General features: G+C 38.4%; 1 protein-coding gene across 1 annotated transcript; it reads right to left on the bottom strand.

The window, feature by feature from the left end:
* Positions 1-95: 95 nt before the first annotated feature.
* LOC138396853 (liprin-beta-1-like) lies at positions 96-18,942 on the bottom strand. The gene is given in 13 exon segments (XM_069490542.1): positions 96-203; positions 345-410; positions 1,091-1,242; positions 2,567-2,692; positions 3,398-3,509; positions 3,596-3,718; positions 5,556-5,648; positions 9,706-9,837; positions 10,787-10,900; positions 11,997-12,083; positions 14,692-14,864; positions 14,867-14,896; positions 18,879-18,942. Coding segments are annotated over 13 exon segments (1,380 nt in total).
* Between the last annotated feature and the right edge of the window lie 268 nt (positions 18,943-19,210).

The following is a 19,210-nucleotide window of genomic DNA, read 5'->3' on the forward strand; positions in this document are numbered from 1 at the left end:
CTGTGATAAAAGCCTCATCTTAAACGCAACACTTTATTAAATAGAATATATTACAGATTTTTACATTAAATAGGGAAAAACAATTACACTCTCATTCACAAGGGTCCAGGTGCTGGGGTCAAACATCTGAGTCTGTCTGTGAGGCTGGCACGGGGGGAGTGGGCAGCAAAGTCTTTAAACATGTCGTCTTCTTTTAACAGGGGCTGGAAAACAAGGACATGGGGAGTCACACACTGAAAGCCCGGAGCTCAGAACTGTGCATTCCCCAAAATGCGTGCAGTCCTTTGGGGTTATTCTGAAAGACATTTTTAAAATAATATTTTCAATTCATTTTACCAACTTACTGTCAGATTGTCGATGCCTTCAGAGAACACATCCATTTGTCTCACTGTCCCTTCTGAATTTTCCATCTGCAAACAAACCACAACATGACATACTCATTTTCATAATTTCAAGGAATGTGTAGCAAGATGAACAAAACTCTAAGAAGAAATAATGCAAATGGTATTGAATGGGGTAGGAGCAACGGAACACTTTTCATGATCATCTCCTCTCAGCGCTATTAGAACTGAAAAATTAGAAGAAACATTTGACTGACATATCTAGTCTAATGACTTTGGTAACAGTACCAAAAGGAGTTCTGGTTAAGAGAGCTATATGCAGTCTCGTGAGTTTAACATAAAAGGTTAGGATGACCTGTCCATTTCTGACTTGTTTCAATACATAGATTTCCCTAATACTGAGAGGGTAGAAAACAGCTAAATAGCACAGGCTTTGGAGCCGGCCTGACAGGTTGGAGACCTTGGGCAAGTCATGCACACTCTCCACGCCTCAGGTTTCTTATCTTTAAAATGAGGATAACAACACTCTCTATGTCTTAAGATTTCCATGAACATTACTATCTAGTAAGTGCTTAGGATAGTACCTGGAATGTAGTAAGTGATCTGAAAGTACTTACTATTACTTTATTATCTTTATTTTTAGTTATCTGAGGAGATAATCCCTGATTAGCAGGTGCGGTGTACAAAGTTTCCACTTAATGTTTGAGTGCTAGAAGCACATTCAAAGAGATGTATAGGATTATATTTACGGGCTCTAACCAGTCCAAATCACCTTTGTCACACAGGTGCATGTCCAAACCAGTTCCAGAGGCTTTCTTAGATGCACTTCCTGATGCCTGTCTCAATTCCACTGCACAAACATATTCTTTACCATCTTCTTGTTTCAGTGGCACGTTCATAGCTCACTGCAGCCTCAAACTCCTGGGCTCAAGTGATCCTCCTACCTCAGTCTCCTGAGTAGCTGGGACTAGAGGCAAGGACCGCCACAACCTAACTTTTCCATTTTTTGTAGAGACAGAGTCTGGCTATGTTGCTCAGACTGGTCTCAAACTCCTGGCCTCAAGTGATCCTCTCGCCTTTGCCTCCCAAAGTGCTGGGATTACTGGTATGAGCCACCATGCCCAACCATTCTTAATACATAAAGCATTACGTAGTCTTGATAAATCTAAGAATTCTAGTAGGATTTATTTCTTTAAGTGCTTTCATAGTCTCCATCAATTGCGAATGCTTGTTGAGCAGTTATTGTCTGCCAGACACTTAACACATACTAACTCATTTAATCTTCACAATCCCCTTTTTGAGTAGGTACTAATTACTATGATGAGAAAACTAAGGCACAGAGCACGGAAGTCATTGCTCAAGGTCACTCAACTGGTAGAAAGTCGTAAGGCCAGAAATCAAATCCAAGTTGTCTCATTTTAGAGCCTACTCTTAACCACCATGCCATCCCATCTTTCCAAAGCTATGCTAAAGAGTACTTATAATTATTGTCTGTGTAGAATTTAAGTCCAAGAACTGTTCTGATACAGATGTTGTTGACACTTTAGCTCTGGCTCCTCAACTAGTTCCCATAGCCCTCACTTTCTGTATAGTTGTTCACCAACCACTGACAAATTGCACCACTCTATAGATGATGGACCCATCCAGTAGGCCCAGCATAACCAATGACTTGGTTTAACCCAATGACAGTACTACTACAGGAGCTCATGAGGCTTTGAGGAGTAGTACAGATGCAAAAGTCCATTAGTTTGGTTGTTCTTACTTGCTAGACTGTCCCAAATCTCAAGGCCAATCCAATGGGGGCCCTACAGTTGTCCCTGTCCCTCTTCTTTTGAATTCAGACTCAGACATGCTATCTGCATTGAATGTTGTTGACAACTAACTTCTCCAACATCTGAAGAAGACACAACACACATTGCCTTATTAATACCTAGGGAGGCCTTAGACTTGCTAATCAGAACATTTTTAGCTGGCACATATATTGCAGCCTATCCTCTTTGTATGTCATTAACTTACACATACAAGTTTAAACTCTAACTGAGACCCAATGAGTTAATGAATCCCAAATCACAACCTTCCTTCCATAAGAAGAATATAAAAGTCTTACAATTCCATACCCATTTTTAGCCAGTTTTCCAATTATCGCTACATTTGAGCCACATGTAAGACAAGGCCCAATCGACTTGCTCACTCTTTTACTTACCTTCGAAAGAGTTTCATGATACCTCTGAATTTGTTTTTGGAATCCTGAGATGGTGGAGATCCCAGAAAGGTACTGTTCCCCCGTGAACCTTTCTGCTTAGAGGATGCAGCCAGATCCAGGTGCTCTGCTGTCTCTTTTTCTGTGTCAGCTATTCCAAGAACAGAACAAAGATATGATGTATTTTTAAATAGGGTATGAACATGATTAGGTGTTAATTTTCTTGGTGTTAGCAACTGTTAAGAATTCTTCTTCTGTTGGTCTATAAATCGGTGATTTACAAAGAGCACCCTGTAAATATTAAACATGGAACACAAATGTATGTTCTACTCTACAGTTTATTGTGAGTAAAGTTAATAAACTTAAAATTGCAACTCCTTTGAAGATTAAAAGAGTGCAAAGGATTGCCATATTCTTTCCTCAAGTGATTTGAATTCATAATATTAATAAAATTAGTCTCAACATTGCTGTGGCATTTGGTACCGTTGAACTACTTCCTACATCCTTTAAAATCATCTCTTTTAGCATCGTGTCACCATACTCTCCTTCTCCTAGATCTGTCAACTGATAGTTCCTTCTTTGCTGTAGCACTCCTGTTCTCTTCTCCTCCTCCATTCTGCTCCAAGATTCTGTTCTAAGTTCACTCTGCAGGATCTCTTGACAAGCTCACCCAACTCTATAAGCTCAGCACTAAATAATGGCTTTACTCATTTATAAGTAGGTGGCATTAAAATGACTGGGCCTCAACTTTCTCTCCAGCCTCAGTATCTGAATGTGTATATTCCCAATTCAGTGTGCCATTCTCGTGATGAGAATGTACTATTTAGTAATCTAAAAGAACCACCCAATAAAGTACAGAATTGTCCTTCTCCAGCTGCAGAAGAGGAAGGTAATGGATTCCCAGGCACAGTAAAGAGTTGTGGAGAATCCCCTGCAGGCCTGGGCCGAGCTGGTTTATGGTACTCTCTCTTTGATGCTAAAATTACACATTGACTAACAGCAGTCTCTTTACAGATTTGGAGGATTTTAACAAGAAAACAAATGTTAAACATACATTCTTACCTCTATCGAGAATTTCAATCTCTTTTCTTTTCATCTTGCAAACAAATTTTTTTTGTAGCCTTTTTATTTCAGATTCCTTTTCTTCTAGTCGTTCTTTTGAAGATGTCACTTCATCCTATAAATTATAAATTCATTTTAAAACAGTAGATTATGACTAAAAGAGAATATTCAGAAAGCATCTGAGCTCTTTAAATCAATAATTAGATTTTACAGATGAAGCAACAATCTACAAGAATTTAGACACAAACATCCAAAATCAGGGGCAATGAGAAGCAGGAAGCAAGACTATTAATAGAAGTCCAATTAATAATAGTCATGCTTTAATTATTTCAAGTTTCATTGTGATCAAATTAAAAATAGATCTTTTACAGTGTAATTAAGACCAAAGCAGCCCTAAAGATTAAATCTCATGTTAAATACTAAAAAACAATATGTGTATATATATATATATATATATAAGTTAATCAAGGAAGATAATCAAATTAGATATTCAGTGTCATGAAAGCAAAATAAATCCAAATTGGAAGAGACTTTCTTGACATTCACTCAGCGTTTCAATTTAGCACTCATGCTCCTTGGACAAGCAGAGAGCTTATGTAGTGGGTATAGTAGCAAGTCATGACCAACTTTAGCCAAATCTGAGAACTAAATAATTCATCTTCATCACTAAGATGAAAGAACAGAATCTCCTAAAATCAATGGGAAAAAATACATTTAGGAAACACACTTTTAAGTCCTCTTTTTATTTTTTAACTACGCAACTGTAAAAGATTCCAAGCCCATTGACCTATTTATTAATGTTTTAATTTCAGTTTTACTTTAGTAAAGAATTAGCTTTAGCAGATTTAACTTTTGTTGGCTGCATTTAACATGAAAAATAGAGTTATGCAATGCTAATAAGTATACCTTTATATTCAATAATCCATTTCATTTTCAGAGGTTTCTAAGGATATTTATTACACATGATACTATGTGAAAACATAGCTCTCCAAAAAAGTTAGGCTGACTTACAGCAGGAGTGGACGACAAGTACAAGAAATTTTCAGTAGCACTAGCAAGAAGTACTGCCCTTTTCTCACAGCACTGTTTCTAAGCAGTGATTTTTACTCACTGCCATGATATAGTAAAGTACTGTATATTTATTTACCTTCAAGTAAGTTGCTAAGGAGAAAAGCTGTCTCTGCTGTTGATATGCAAGAGAATTCTTTCAGAGGTGAGCTTCTACAATTATTTTACCATGGTTGGGTCTCAGATAGTCTAAGACTGTTAGATTTAATTTATAAATTAATACTTTTATTCACCTGCTTATTATTTTTCACTATTTCATATCTTTCTGAAAACAATATTAGGGATCACGCCATCCCTTTAATCAGCTTGAAATGTATTTTTCCTAAACAGGTGACGCACATACAAAATGAATGCACACACCACTAAAACCACCATCACAGCCAAACGACACAAGACAGAAAGCAACAGGCCGTGGATCCCATGACCCAAGTCTTCTGCCCCATCAGTGACTCCCATTTTTGTTCCATCTGTTGATTTTCTCCCATTTTTGTTCCGTCTGCTGACCCACCTTGATTTTCATGCTAGAAAGCTTGGCCATTCAAGACTGGTACAGACAGAGACAGAGGAGTGAAAGCAAACTATAGATATTAATAGAAAAAGACAAGCTAAAGAACCAAGAGAATAGCATCAGTTTAGAAAGGAGGTTAGCTGTCACTCACAGAAATGACAGGTTATGTTCTGTCACATTAGTTAAGCCCTGATTTTTATTCAGAACACCAGTGTTTAAATTCAAGAAGCTTCCCAGCTTCGGGGAAAACGTCATTCACTTACAAAATACCTTCTTCCTCATATATTAAGCAGAAAACATATTTTACTTATATTACTGGTTATACATGAGTAGTAGAACCATTTGTTTAAATCTTTTAACCAGTGAGAAAACTTACTTTGGTTGATTTAAGCTTTTTTTCATACTCAGTTCTTTCACTGTCCATTTCACTGACTTTTAACCTCGAATCATTGACCTCCTGAATTAGCCTCTGTCCAAAAAGAAACAAGGAAATACATTAGGAAAGTGGTAACACAGTTATCTATTCCAAAATAGCAGCTTGGAAATCTAAAGAAGTCAATGGCGCCTAGGTTAAAGTGTATGAATTAGATGAGACAAATGGAAATGAACGTATCCCTTAAGAACCAACACATCTTTCCATTTAAAACACTGCTTTAAATCCCCAATGCCCTGCTCTAAAGTGAGGGGCTTATGAAAATAAAAGGTGACTATAATTTTGATTAAGAAAGGTAGCTTAATATCTGACTTACTATGATCTATCAGATATTTCTAGACTAAAATTGACTACACGAACTCCGTCTTTTAAAATAAGCCACATTCTTTAGTAATGCCATTTACCTTTAGGGCTTTTTCAGTGATATATGGGTATTTATAAAAATATTTTTTATAATTTTTTCATTTGTCTACAAAAATACAGATTGCTTATCAACCCAGTCTGGGAGAATGGAGTAAAATTTGAATCCTTTAAACCAGATTTTCCACTTGAAGGTGGATGAGGGCCTATAGTTTACACATATATTCAGTATTATACTACAATTTTATATTTGTAGAATGAAAGAGAAAGCAATCCTGATGTTTTCATAATACAATACAATTTGACACCTTTCCTATAGCCACTTCTTACAACAGACTAATTTACTTGTAAAACTTGCCTAAATATTCTAAGGAGTAGTCTCGTATTTATGGCCAGAGCCTAGAAAGTAGGAAAAGGAAATTAGAGTGCTAAACAGTAACAACTCCTCCAAAAGAGAAGCTCAAATATTCTGTGCAGGAGGCCATTTTTTTATCATAAGCAACAACAATCCCTCTAATGGTGAATATGTTTGGCTCCTCTCTTTTTACAAGAGGCCACTAATTCATAAACTACATAATAGAATTATACAAGCGTGCAAAAAAAAAAAAAAAAAAAAAACCAGAACAATACTATAAAAAGTAAAACTTTGTGAACAGGGATTATTCTAAACTTCCAAGTGTAATAATTCAAGTTCACAAACACTAGGAAAGGGACGCTACAATGAAATACACTTCCCAGCAAACCCACAGGCTTTTAAATTGTGATCTCTTGTAAAGTGGGGAAAAGTACTACCTACCATTATTATGTAATTACTCCTTAATAATTATATTTCAATAACAGAAAAATCTATTTTCTCCTTTTATGAATGAGGTCAAGAACTGTTTCACATGATTCAATAACATTTTATTTGTGATTCCTTATCTAACAGCTCAGGATTCAAGTTTTTAAAATAAGCCAGTTTCTCTCACTTATTTAAATGAATCATTTCTGCATGATATGACTCCTTAGTGATCTCCCTTCATCAATATGGGGTATGTGGATGTATATTTACAAGGTGTCCCAAAGGTCTCCACACATAGGGAAAATGGGAAATCGTAGTTGTATGTTTATTTACAAAATAGCCATTACACAATTTTATAAAATTTTTCCTTTGTATGGCAACTCCACATAAATATATAGTTATACTTTACCACTTTCAGAAATAGTGACAATTTGCAAAGAAAAAACAACTGAAGAAAATGGAGTTACAAACTGGTATCCTTTTCCTATTTTAAAAAAACTACCTCATTATCTTTTGCAGCAACACTTTAAACATGAATCCAGATTTTCACGCTGAAAAAAAAAAAAAAAATCTTCTCTTCCCGTGACAACTCAGGCTGGAAAATCTGGAAATAGCACCTTCATGTGAAACTTTTAACAATAAAATACAAATTATTTTAATTAATTTCTTATCAAAAGTTCAGTTCTTTAAAAAAGAAAATCCCTATTAAGTTTCCCTTTTCCGAGAACTCTTCAGAGCTCCCAAGGAACTCCATCTCTGACGTGTATGTTCTCACCAGAAGGGGGCAGTGGTGAGCGATGCTAACCATCTCCCATCTATAATAACTGAGACAGGCAAGTCCTGAATTTTCCAAGGTTTAAAGACTTTTATTCCTAATCCTTTGGAAATGCCTATACTTCTTCCTCACGGCAATATTTTCTTACAAATTAATATCAAAATAATCGAAAATTCTAAGACAAAGTTAAATATTTTGAATTCAGGAAATATCCAGGGAAATATTTTGCTTTTATGAAGGAAAGAATAACAGGAACATAATAATATTCAATTCAGTTTTAATTCTGAGCACTATTTTAATTATTTTTATATATAACATCACAAAGTTTATCAACTCTTCCATAATCTCCCACTACATGCGTACTATGTTTTACCAATAGCATTGAATTTTTATTAGAAAATGATCAGGCATTGAGTTTACTGGAAGTTTGATGACAAGATCACTTTGCATGTGATTGGGAATGCATGGGAAAGTAAGGAAGCAGTGGGGGAAAAGTTTGATACAAACGGCAGCCAAACTCAAGGGATGTAAATATTACTCTGGAGTCTTACCCCTCAAAAAAAACCCAAAAACATTTGGTTACCATCTTGTACCCAAGTTAAACTAACAACAGTCATGCAGGCTAAGACTTCCCCTAGACTTTGCGTGCACACGGAGAAAGGCCACCTCTGTACCCATCTACCGTAATTTCTTCCCTGCGGCAGAGCTAGCCCCACTGCCCTGTTGTTTATCTGTTGACTGAGTTCTACTACTGCCTTTTATAGCAACTAAAGGATCAGGGAACGACAAAAAAGAGGAGAAAGAGGAAAACATCAGAGCAGATTTTTAAAGAAAGCACAAAAGCAAGAATTTTAAAACTGAGTAACTTTCTAAGTCTTATATTAAGAGCTCCTGTCTCGAGGATCGCTTGAGCTCAGGAGTTTGAGGTTGCTGTGAGCTAGGCTGACGCCACGGCACTTACTCTAGCCTGGGCAACAGAGTGAGACTCTGTCTCAAAAAAAAAAAAAAAAAAAAAAGAGCTCCTGTCTCAATCAGATGAGAAACATGCTCATATAGGTGATTGACAAAGAGCTTTAAGATTAAAACATGAACCAAGTAAGAGATTTCCTTTTGCTTGGGGAGGAAGCAAGACATATACCAAGACTTCCCATTACAGTTGGATTTTGACAGAAAATTTGATTTTGAAAATAGCAATGGAGTAAACCTCATTATCTCCAACTGTATAAAGACCTTTCATAGAGTGGATAATATAGGTAATGTGCCCGGTATCATGATGGCATACAGTCAGCATAAAATAAATGTCTGAGATAAAGATAGAGAGGAAGAATAAAGCATTTCCTCTCCTCTCTCCTTCTTGGTATCCATCTTCTAATCCAGTGTGACACCTCTCCACATTCCAACCAAAGAAAGAAAACAGAAAAAAGGAGGGAAGATGGCCCTCAGAAGGAATTGCTGCAGGTCTTTACATTTCATTTCAAATGAATAGATTTCAGAAGGATATGCTCTCTCCTCCAACCCACAAAACAAACAAACTAGAAGGCCTAGATTAACAATAAAATAGAGAAAACAAACAAAAAGCTTGTTTATCCACTAAAATGGGTACTTCAAGGTGTAGAATACACCTCAAATTAATAAAGGTATAGTAAGCCTTATTTAACTGGAATGATTTGTGTGTTGAATAGACTAAAAGTAGAAGGCCTAATTAACTGACCTCCAAAAGTTCTGTGATTTTATGATAATATAAGCATCTTCTCTATACAAATAAGCAAAATCCAATGACATAGTAAATCATCAGGGTGCCTAAATAATTACTAGTAAAACCATGCATTTAAATGCATTATTTACAAAATTAAGAAAACCAGTATGGACAAATGGATGGATGGATGGATGGATGATCCAAATATCCTAAAGTCAAAAGTATTTTTAAAGGGTAATGGAAAGATTAATATTGCATATCAAAAGTCTTAACAAAATTTTTTTAAATAAAAATTGCCATTTGCATTTAGTGATCAGATGTCAATGTAAATAAAGTTTATTCTTAAAACGAAGCAGGGTGAGGGCATAGAGTAATTAACTACCTCCCCTGCACACACCTCCAAAGAATTTCAACTTTGCCATAGGACTGTAGGTGAGAGGTGGGGGTGGGAAAAGAGAGACAGACAGAGAGACGGGTTCACCTCTATGTCTCTAAACCTGTCTTCATAATCCACTTTGTCCTTCTCCACAGCCATCACTTTTAACTTCAAGTCACAAATTTCAGCCAACAGATGCAATCTCTCAGTTTTAAAAGAAGTTCTGCTCAGAAGTTCCTATTAGAATTTAAGAGATACATTGAAAATTGTTTTATTAGAAGCAGCCACATGTGAGTTTATTTCATTTATGTGTACAAAGCAGCACCAATCAAGTAAAGGATGCAGTAAAGTATAATTACTGAATATATACAATTAAAACATTATTAACTTTAGTTACCCTTCTTTGAGAATCAATAAACACATGTCAGTATTTTGGGGGAGTTATATAGATGTTATGTAGTTACATAGTTATACATATTATGTAGATACACACACATATATAAACCTTATATATTCTTAAGCCTGATGATAACATTGATGATGATGATGGTGACATTGTGTTTACTATGTGTCAGGTGTTGTTGTGACATATAGTCTTTTAATCCTCCTGGCAATCTTATGAGGTAGAAATTCCTATTATCTTTATTCAAAAGATGAGGAAGCTGAGAAACAGAAAGGTTAAGAATTTTCCGAAAGTTATACAGCAAGGACATAGCAGACCAGGAATTCAGACCTGAGTGTTTTGCTCCAGTGTGTACGTTATCTGCTATATTACAGAGCCTCTCACATGTGAGCACCGTGTGTGCGGGCACATGTCTATATACATTATCAGTTTGTTCCCCAATAACAAAAGTCATATGTAGTACTTGTCTTTTTTCTTAATCATAAAATATATGCTCTTCGATGAGAGTTAGAAAACCACCTGAATGCCAAAAAAAAAAAGAAAGAAAAAAAATTAAAATAACCTAAAATCCTATTAATATTTTATTCCAGATGCTAATGACATAAATATTTTATATTGTGTGTGTGTTTTGAGACTCTGCTATTCTAGGTGTTTGCACAAAATGTGCTGGTCTAAGTCAATCTCCAAATTTACTGCTGCCTCACAGCAAACACAACATAGAAATGTAGCATCTCAAATAACTCAGCTGGAATAGCCCACCTTGGTGCTGGCTTCTGCACGAGCCTGCAGCGGCATTTTTTCTGTGGCCTTCAACTTCTCTCTGTGCTCTTGGACACAAAGCTCCAAATCTCTAATCTTCTCCCGCTGAGCCTCCAGCTGGCCTGCTAACACACTTATCTGTATTTGGAGTAAAATACAGCAACGAGTTAGAAAGAATGTGGGTCCTACTGCATACTTTATTTCTCTAAATGGAACAAGCACTGCAATGATCCCACCACTCATATGGTTGTAAAGAAGAATAATCTGAAAATTTACAAGGTGACAGTGGTCCTTCACATTCCTATTTATATGTAGCTTTTTGATCTAAAGAGTCCTATACAATTTCGGAGAAAGTTAGCATTGATTAGGGATGTACAGTGCTTTATAGGTTAAGACCATTTCAACCATTTATGAGAGAGTGTGTGTGCATACTAATTATCTTTCTGGGGACAGGGGACCATAGTATTAGAGGTTCAGAGAGGAAATGAAGTTAATGTTTGAAAGAGAAATTATCAAGGACTATTCCAGTTAGGATACTTCAAGAAGAATAAGGAAAAGAAACCAGAAAATTCAAATTCCATGAGATCTTTCAAGATGATTCAGATCAGAACTCAACACATTCAAGGGCCTGTGAGGATCTAGCTATTGGGTGATTCCTTCAACCTCAGTGCTTATTGCAAATCTCTGAGTTTTTCCTCAATAATCACCAGCCTAGAAAATATACGTCAATTCATTTAGCTCAAAATACAAAAGACAAATAACTGCCAAACATTTTAAAACATTATAAAGAAACAAACTCAAATTTAGCCCACAAGCAAGATCCACTCACTGTTGTGTTTTGTCTGGCCCATGGTATCATTTGAAAAAATTAAAAGTCTATATCCAGATTCAGAAATATACAATAATTTTCAGATTTTTATACTATAGATATTCATATGTTTGAATTCCTGCTATATATTGAAAATCAGATCAGATGACAGATGAGATCAAAAAGTCACCTCAGATGACACTGGGCCTCTATTCAGACTGGCCCTGGAGGAGCTGAGGCTGAGTCAGGGCAGCTCCCTCCAGACTGCGTGCACACGGCCCTGTGCTGCCCCAGCCTCACCATTCCCTGCTGCACTTACTGCCATGACCAGTCTGGGGGCTGTAAGCATTGGAATTTGTCATCCCAGTTTAAAATAGTCTTTATAAGTATGTTGTGAGGAAAGATCAACACTTTAAAATCACTTGCCTGATGAATGAAGGATTCTGTATTATTTTCTAAACGTGCCAGCCTTTCCTGATACATGTCTCCGTTCCCAGGAAGGTGTCCATTTGTCTGAAAAAGGAAATAATATGGGTGAGGTTGACCCTCTTTAAGATCGATGTATTGTGGGCAAATGAAAGTCACGTGTCTTTAATCCAAGGAGCCTGAACTGAATTCAGCACAGCTGTCATTGCCAAACAGAAAATAGGAGAATGGAATTTGGTTCATTTACCTCAAAATAGGTTAAGACAGGCACATGAAGCGTTTAGACATGTTTTCGCCAAACTACACAACAATTTCTTATCAAGGAGAGAATAATGACCCCAAAGGAACGGTGGCTGGTAATATTCTTCATTGACAGTAGACACACACCCAGGAGCAGGCAAAGTTTTGTGAGTGTGCGGTGGACACCCAGAACTGTTGAAGCCCTTCTCTCTGCCCCAGAAAACTCAAACACGCAGTCCACAAATGACGTCCCTGGTAGCACTGACTAGCCATGCTTATCAGCATTTTATCACTTTCTGTCTTAAACTCATTAACTTCTTGTGAGTTTGCTTGTCTGTACAATGGCATGTTCAGCTCCTGGGCAGAGCCTGTAAATCGTCTTGTGCCCTCCCTAGCACCTGGCTCCTCTGCATATATTGATGCTCAATCTTTCGTCCCCTCCCTCCTGCCCCCGCTTTTAAATATGATTTGGGTATATTTACGCATGGTATAAATGCCACAGGAAATAGAGATTGAGAAAGAAAGTATAGAATTTTTTTCTTTTCTCTGTGGTCATATGCAAGTCGTGAAAGACACATAAAAAACATCATTTGGAAACATGTAGTAGTATATGTGACTTTTAATAGCTTTTAAATGGTTCATAACCATAAAATATATGATCCCAATAGATTTCCTGATTCCTTATTCAAATACAATAGGAATAAAAGCCAGTTGGAATCCAAAATAGTTAAATGGGGCCATCTAGAGTTCAATTTAAAAAGCAACCAAGGCTGGATGTGGTGGTTCACGCCTGTAATCCTAGCACTCTGGGATGTCCAGGCAGAAAGATTGCTTGAGGTTGGGAGTTCAAGACCAGCCGAAGCAAAAAAATAGAAAAAAGTAGCTGGGTGTTGTGCTTGCCTGTAGTCCCAGCTACTCAAGAAGCTGAGGCAGGAGAATTGCTCGAGCCCAGGCGCTGTGGCCAGTTTACCTGGCATGTTTGAGAATCAGTGAAGCAGCCAAAGTGCCTCGAGTGGACTGAAAAGGGGGGGGGGAAGCATTGTAATGAGAGGTGAGGTCCGAGAGTCACGGGGAACCAATCCCATAAGGCCTTGCATCCCACGGTAAGCACTTTGGCTATTACTCTGAATAAGATGTGGTGCCATTGACAATTTCTGAAAAAATGTCAAAACTTTAACCACAGGTACTCTCTTAAGTTATTACCGTCACTGGCGGCCTCTGGATGTGGGTTAGGAGAATAGGTTCCTCTAACAATAGTAAATTCCTTTCTCACTACATGCTAAATATTCAGAAAAACATGCAGTAAAGAAGGGTGAGATAGGATGTAAAATGGGCTAAGGAATATGCTAGAAAACACCTAATTTCAGAGCAGGAGGCCATCCCCAAAGAAATCAGCAAACCTGGACACTTAAATCTCCGGAGGACAAACTTGCAAAGTAAATATAAAGTATAATAGCAAGCCATCATATATTTTAAAAAAGTAAAATATCTCCAGTTGTGAAGGTGGTGTGGCTGTACCAGCATAAAAGGATGGATGGTACTATCTGCACTCAGAAGGGGAGAGGTAAATTGGGTGGGAACACAAGTATTTATGCCACATCACATGAAAACAGGTTGTACTATCAAGCTTCCCTAAGCAAGTGGCTTCATTTCCACCACAGATCCAAAATCAGAATTGATTCTTTCATACCATGTTCATTAGTTTTTATATAAACACAATCAACTCACAAGCATATTAGTGCATCTTACTGAAAATTGAGTGTCCTTTAAACGCTTACGAAATACTATCATTCCTACCCTTCTCTTCAAATCTGTTTTTGTGATATTCTTTAGATTTTATGTGATCATGACATATTAAAACCGTGGTATTTACCACTGAGACCAGAGAAAGGGCAGCTCTTCCATGGCATCAATTTGGGGGAAGGATGCCTAGAAAGAGGCCTTGCTGTTCAGTGAGTCACACTCAACTCCATTTAACTCAAGAACTAGAATTGAAATGATTGCCATAAACCACTAGATGGCGCTTCCTACCAAGGACTGCCACAAACCTCTGTTGCTTTCTCAAGTGTCTATTCATTACACTTTCCATTTGGAATTCCCATCGGGTGCTTCAGAGTGAACTTCCCAATGTGACTGAGAAAACATCTGTTATGTGCAAGGTTCTTTCTCTTACAGGACTGTTTGTGGTGAGCCACTGTAGGCCATTCAGGCACAGTCTAAAAGCCCTTTTGATGGGCAAACTCAGGTGACCTGTCAGCAATCATAAAACGCAGACTAACAGCACTTTGTAAACAGTTATCTTTAGAGTCAAAATGAAATTGGAATCTCTTAAGGGACAAAATCAGAGTAAATCTCTTGTCTTACAATTTTTTTTTTCTTGTTGTAGTCACCTATGCTATGTTCTGAATTTTGGAATAAGCAACAAAAGATTCACAACACAGCCTGTAACATCTACCATTGGATTCTGAAGCCATTGAACAAGCACTTCTGCTGTTGAGTGTGGGATCTGGCATCTCAGGCCTTCCTTCTCATCTGTTTCCATCCCCTCTAACAGTCCAGACAGGTCTTCCACAAGGTGCAGAGCTTGCAAGCTTCCTGTGAACAGAGAAGTGGAAGACAGGCAATCAGAAACCCATTGGAATATTCCAGAGCCTTAGAATCTAGGTTAAAGGAAAAATCACAGAGAGAGACAATGGGATTTATGTTAGATAAAGCTGAAGGCGATAAACCAGTCTAACCACACTGAGGAATAATCAAAACAAGGAACAAGAAAACAATAATTCAATCATGTAAATCTCTATAAGTCATAGCCATTTGGTGCAAAAATAAAAACCATATAATTGGTGGTAAATATCAATGGTCCAATACCTAACAAGGAGGCCAACTGTGTAGTATAGAAAGATAAAGAGCCTGGTGGACTTTGGTGTGAGGTGTGCCGGCCTCACGGAAACCATGGATAAGGTGGCAGATGAGGCCAAGTGGAACCATGCATATACAGACCATAAAATCTTCAAAAATCCCTGAAAAGGATTTATACTGAAGTAGAAGCTGCATAGCACAACTTCAAAGCCATGAAGGCCACCTTCCACTTAACTTACTGGAATTTAATCTCCAGATTTCACAGAATTACATGTGTGCATTTGTGTATGTATGTGCGAAGCACATGTGTCTAAACATTTCCCCTATGATTTCATTTGCAGCCCAGCATCAAATGCTCTTGTTAATATCAGCCTTAAAAAAATAGTTTTACATACTGGGCACAGTGGCTCACACCTATAATCCCAGCACTTTGGGAGGCTGAGGAAAGAGGATCGCTTGAGCCCAGTGGTTCAAGACCAGCCTGGGCTGTAACAGAGTGAGACCCCTGTTTTGATAAAAATATAGAAAAATTAGATGGGCATGGTGGCTCACGGCTGTAGTCCCAGTTACTTGGGAGGCTGAAGCAGGAGGAGGGCTTGAGCCCAGGAGCTGGAGGTCACAGTGAGCTATGATGATGCCATTGCACTCTAGCTTGGGTAACACAGGGAAACCCTGTCTCAAAAAAAAAAGTTTTACAGCCACTTTTGTTTGTTATTACTTATAGGAGAAAACATTCTACTACTTTTAAATTCATACAACTGACCCACAACCCATTATGAAAACAATCATATATACCTCTCTATCGCTTTGATTTTTATTTTCAGTTCCGTCAGATACACATACTACATTTATACTTACAAATCAGTCACTGTGATGGTCAGGTTATCACCTCACATGTTTGAAGGGCTGCAATTGGATGATACACACAAACCAATGCCTGCGTTCTCTCCCCAGTTGGCCATCGGGCTTGATCAATTGTGACCATGGAAACAGAAATTCTTTCAGCTAGTCCATTCCACTGACTTTCCTAATACTGGACCAAATGATTTAGACCAGTATCTGCCAAACTCTAATCATAGTCACTGTTGACACGCTAGGCACAGTGCTGACTACATCACACAACCCTCTGAATCAATCCCCTAGCAGCCCTGTAGGCTGAGAGGGGAGGGAGAAACACAAGAGCATTAAAACCCAGTCAGGCTGTGGTGTTCTCTTCCGGCAGTTTTGAGCATTAGGATCACCTGATGATATTATTAAAAATATATGTGTCCGTGACAGTCCCTTCTGTTAAATTGCCTTCACAAAACAAGGCGGGCATAGGGGAGAGATGTATATTTAGAAAGTTTCCAAACATTTATACTCATTTCTCCTTCTCTCCCTCCCACCCCAGTTAGAGAATTACCGAACTTAATTTAAAAACATATAAACCCAGGTCCTACCTACCCACAACGCTTCTCACTGACTTAGTTTGAGGTGGGACCTGGGGAATGTTTGTCTTTCTTAATAACTGTCTGAAAGGGTCTGAGACCCTGCTGGGGGCTAAGAAATAAAGACACTAATATGATACAATATATAAAATGTAAAACCTTCAAACACTATTCTAGAAATATCATTTCTCTCAACTAGAGTTTCTCTAAGAGTGTACGGTAACGATCTCTGGTAAAAGCCTAGAATTGGTTCTAGTAATATTTTCTGAAATCATGACAGAGTAAGTCCATATCTTTTCCACATAGTATTTTCAACTAGTATTTGGAAGCATGTTGCACGCCCTGAGCGAGAAAACACTTTTCTACATTAAACTTAACCTGTCCAGATTTGGTTGTTAGACTTTTGGTGTTCATGTTCACCCCCCCAGACAAGTTTTAGCTTGCCAAGAACTCTTGAAAATGATATTACAAGAACTGAATGCAGTACTCTAATTTACAAAGGAGGTTAAATTGAAGTTGGGTCTCCAGGACATAGAAGTATAAAAAACTATGGCATGCCACTTCCCTCGGGAGAAAAAGAACCTTCTGAACAGGACTTAGAACAACCAAACAGAATAAGGTTAAATTTATGACCAGAAAAAATAAGCAGGTGGGGCCAGCACAACTAGAATCCAGGAGGAGTAGAGCTCAACTGCTTCTGACCTTGACCATTGTGGGGTGACAACCCCACCTACTGGTACATATGCATCCCTCTCCTCCTTATAATGGGTTCCTAAATACATAAAAGTTCCTCTCTTCAGACAAAAACTGTAATGTGACACGAGACCTGAGGTAGCCAGCATTCCTGGAGACCTCAAGGGTTCACTTGCTAGTCAGTCCCCTCTGCCACGGTGTGAGACAAAGCTGTGCTGGTTTACAGCCTTTGCTCTGCTTCCACGATAGACACCTGCTGAAGATCCTTGACAAGGGAGTGGTAGGATGAGATCCGTGTTTTAGAAAGGAGACTCTGGTGGGGTCGGGAAGGATAGACTAGAGCGGGAAAGCAAGAGTCTCAGGGGCGTCATGTGGAAAGGTTACTTGGTCATAGAAAGATAATGGTAGGACAGACAGGACAGATTTTAGAGAGGATAAAAAGAAAAGGCAGAATCTGGGAGGAGGCAGAATTTGCAGAACTTGATTAACTAAATGGGGAACATGAGGGACAAAATGTCTAAAATGATTTAAATTTCTGGCTTGGGAAAGTGTAGACGGAGGGTTACAAAATGAACTAAGAAAAAGACTATTAGAGGAACTTCCAAGGAAAGACAGTGAATGAGCTCAATGCTTTAAGTGATAATACTGATGTACTTATAGGACATTTCAAGGAGATATCTGGTTGTCAGTTAGAAATAGGGACTGGAAGCTTAGCAAAGAATTGGGATAGTAAATAGATGTAAATTGAACAAGCCAGGCTCAGTGGTGCACACCTGTAGTCCCAGCCACTCGGGAGGCTGCGGCCCAAGGATGGCTTGAGCACAGGCGTTGGAGGCTGCAGTGAGCTATGATCGCACCTACGAACAGCCATTGCACTCCAGCTTCGGCAACACAGCAAGACCCTGTCTCTAAAGAATAACAAAATAAATGTAAGAGTCATCGGTGGAAAGTGAACGTCGATTCAAGGGAAGAGATGAGAACGTTCATGGATACTGGGCAGTGCAGTGTCCCTCAAAGTGTGGTCCACACACCACGTACACCAGAATCCCCTGAGGTGCAGATTCTTTATCCTTGATCCAAGACCTAGGATGGAAGTGGAATTACTGATATTTTAAAATTAAGTTTGAGACTAATTCTGGCAGAAAATGAATAACAGAAATAAGGAGAAAATGAAGAAATGAAACCATGGGAACCCAAAGGCATTGTAGAGAGCCAAGAAATGAAAGTAAGAAAGTGAAAAGGTAACAAGAGACTTGTAATGAAAAAGCCAAGCAAGCAGAGTAAATGTCATGATCCCGTCTTTTTTTTTTTTTTTTGGAGACAGAGTCTTGCTCTGTTGCGTGGGCTAGAGTGCCAGGACGTCAGCCTAGCTCACAGTAACTTCAAACTCCTGGGCTTAAGCAATCCTTCTGCCTCAGCCTCCCAAGAAGCTGGGACTACAGGCATGCGCCACCATGCCCGGCTAATTTTTTCTATACATTGTTAGTTGTCCAGATAATTTCTTTCTATTTTTTAGTAGAGACGGGGTCTCGCTCTTGCTCAGGCTGGTCTTGAACTCCTGACCTCAAGTGATCCTCACACCTCGGCCTCCCAGAATGCTGGGACTACAGGCAAGAGCCACTGCGACCGGCAATGATTTTGTCTTTCAGAGGATGCAAATTACCTGCTCTGATACCATTCATCTTCTCTGATGCCGAAGCCAACATGTCACTTTCATCACTCATCATCTTCTTATGTGTCAAGCGCAAATTCCAACCTAGACCTGAAAAAATAATGATGTTGTCATTGTATCCTTTAAATGACACAGGCTTGCATGTGAGTTTGCTAATTCAGCTTCCAGTTAGAACTACACTTCCCAGTAAAATATGGAAAGAGAACTTCAGAAGTAGTGGAGCTGAATCAACCTAACCATTCAGTACGCTGTGGCCAATCATCTGTAGCACAAGACCACATGCCATACCTGTGTCAGGTAATAAAGAAGATTCAGTTCTTGCC

Source organism: Eulemur rufifrons, chromosome 16, assembly GCF_041146395.1.
Source record: "Eulemur rufifrons isolate Redbay chromosome 16, OSU_ERuf_1, whole genome shotgun sequence".
NCBI classification, from domain to species: Eukaryota; Metazoa; Chordata; class Mammalia; order Primates; family Lemuridae; genus Eulemur; species Eulemur rufifrons.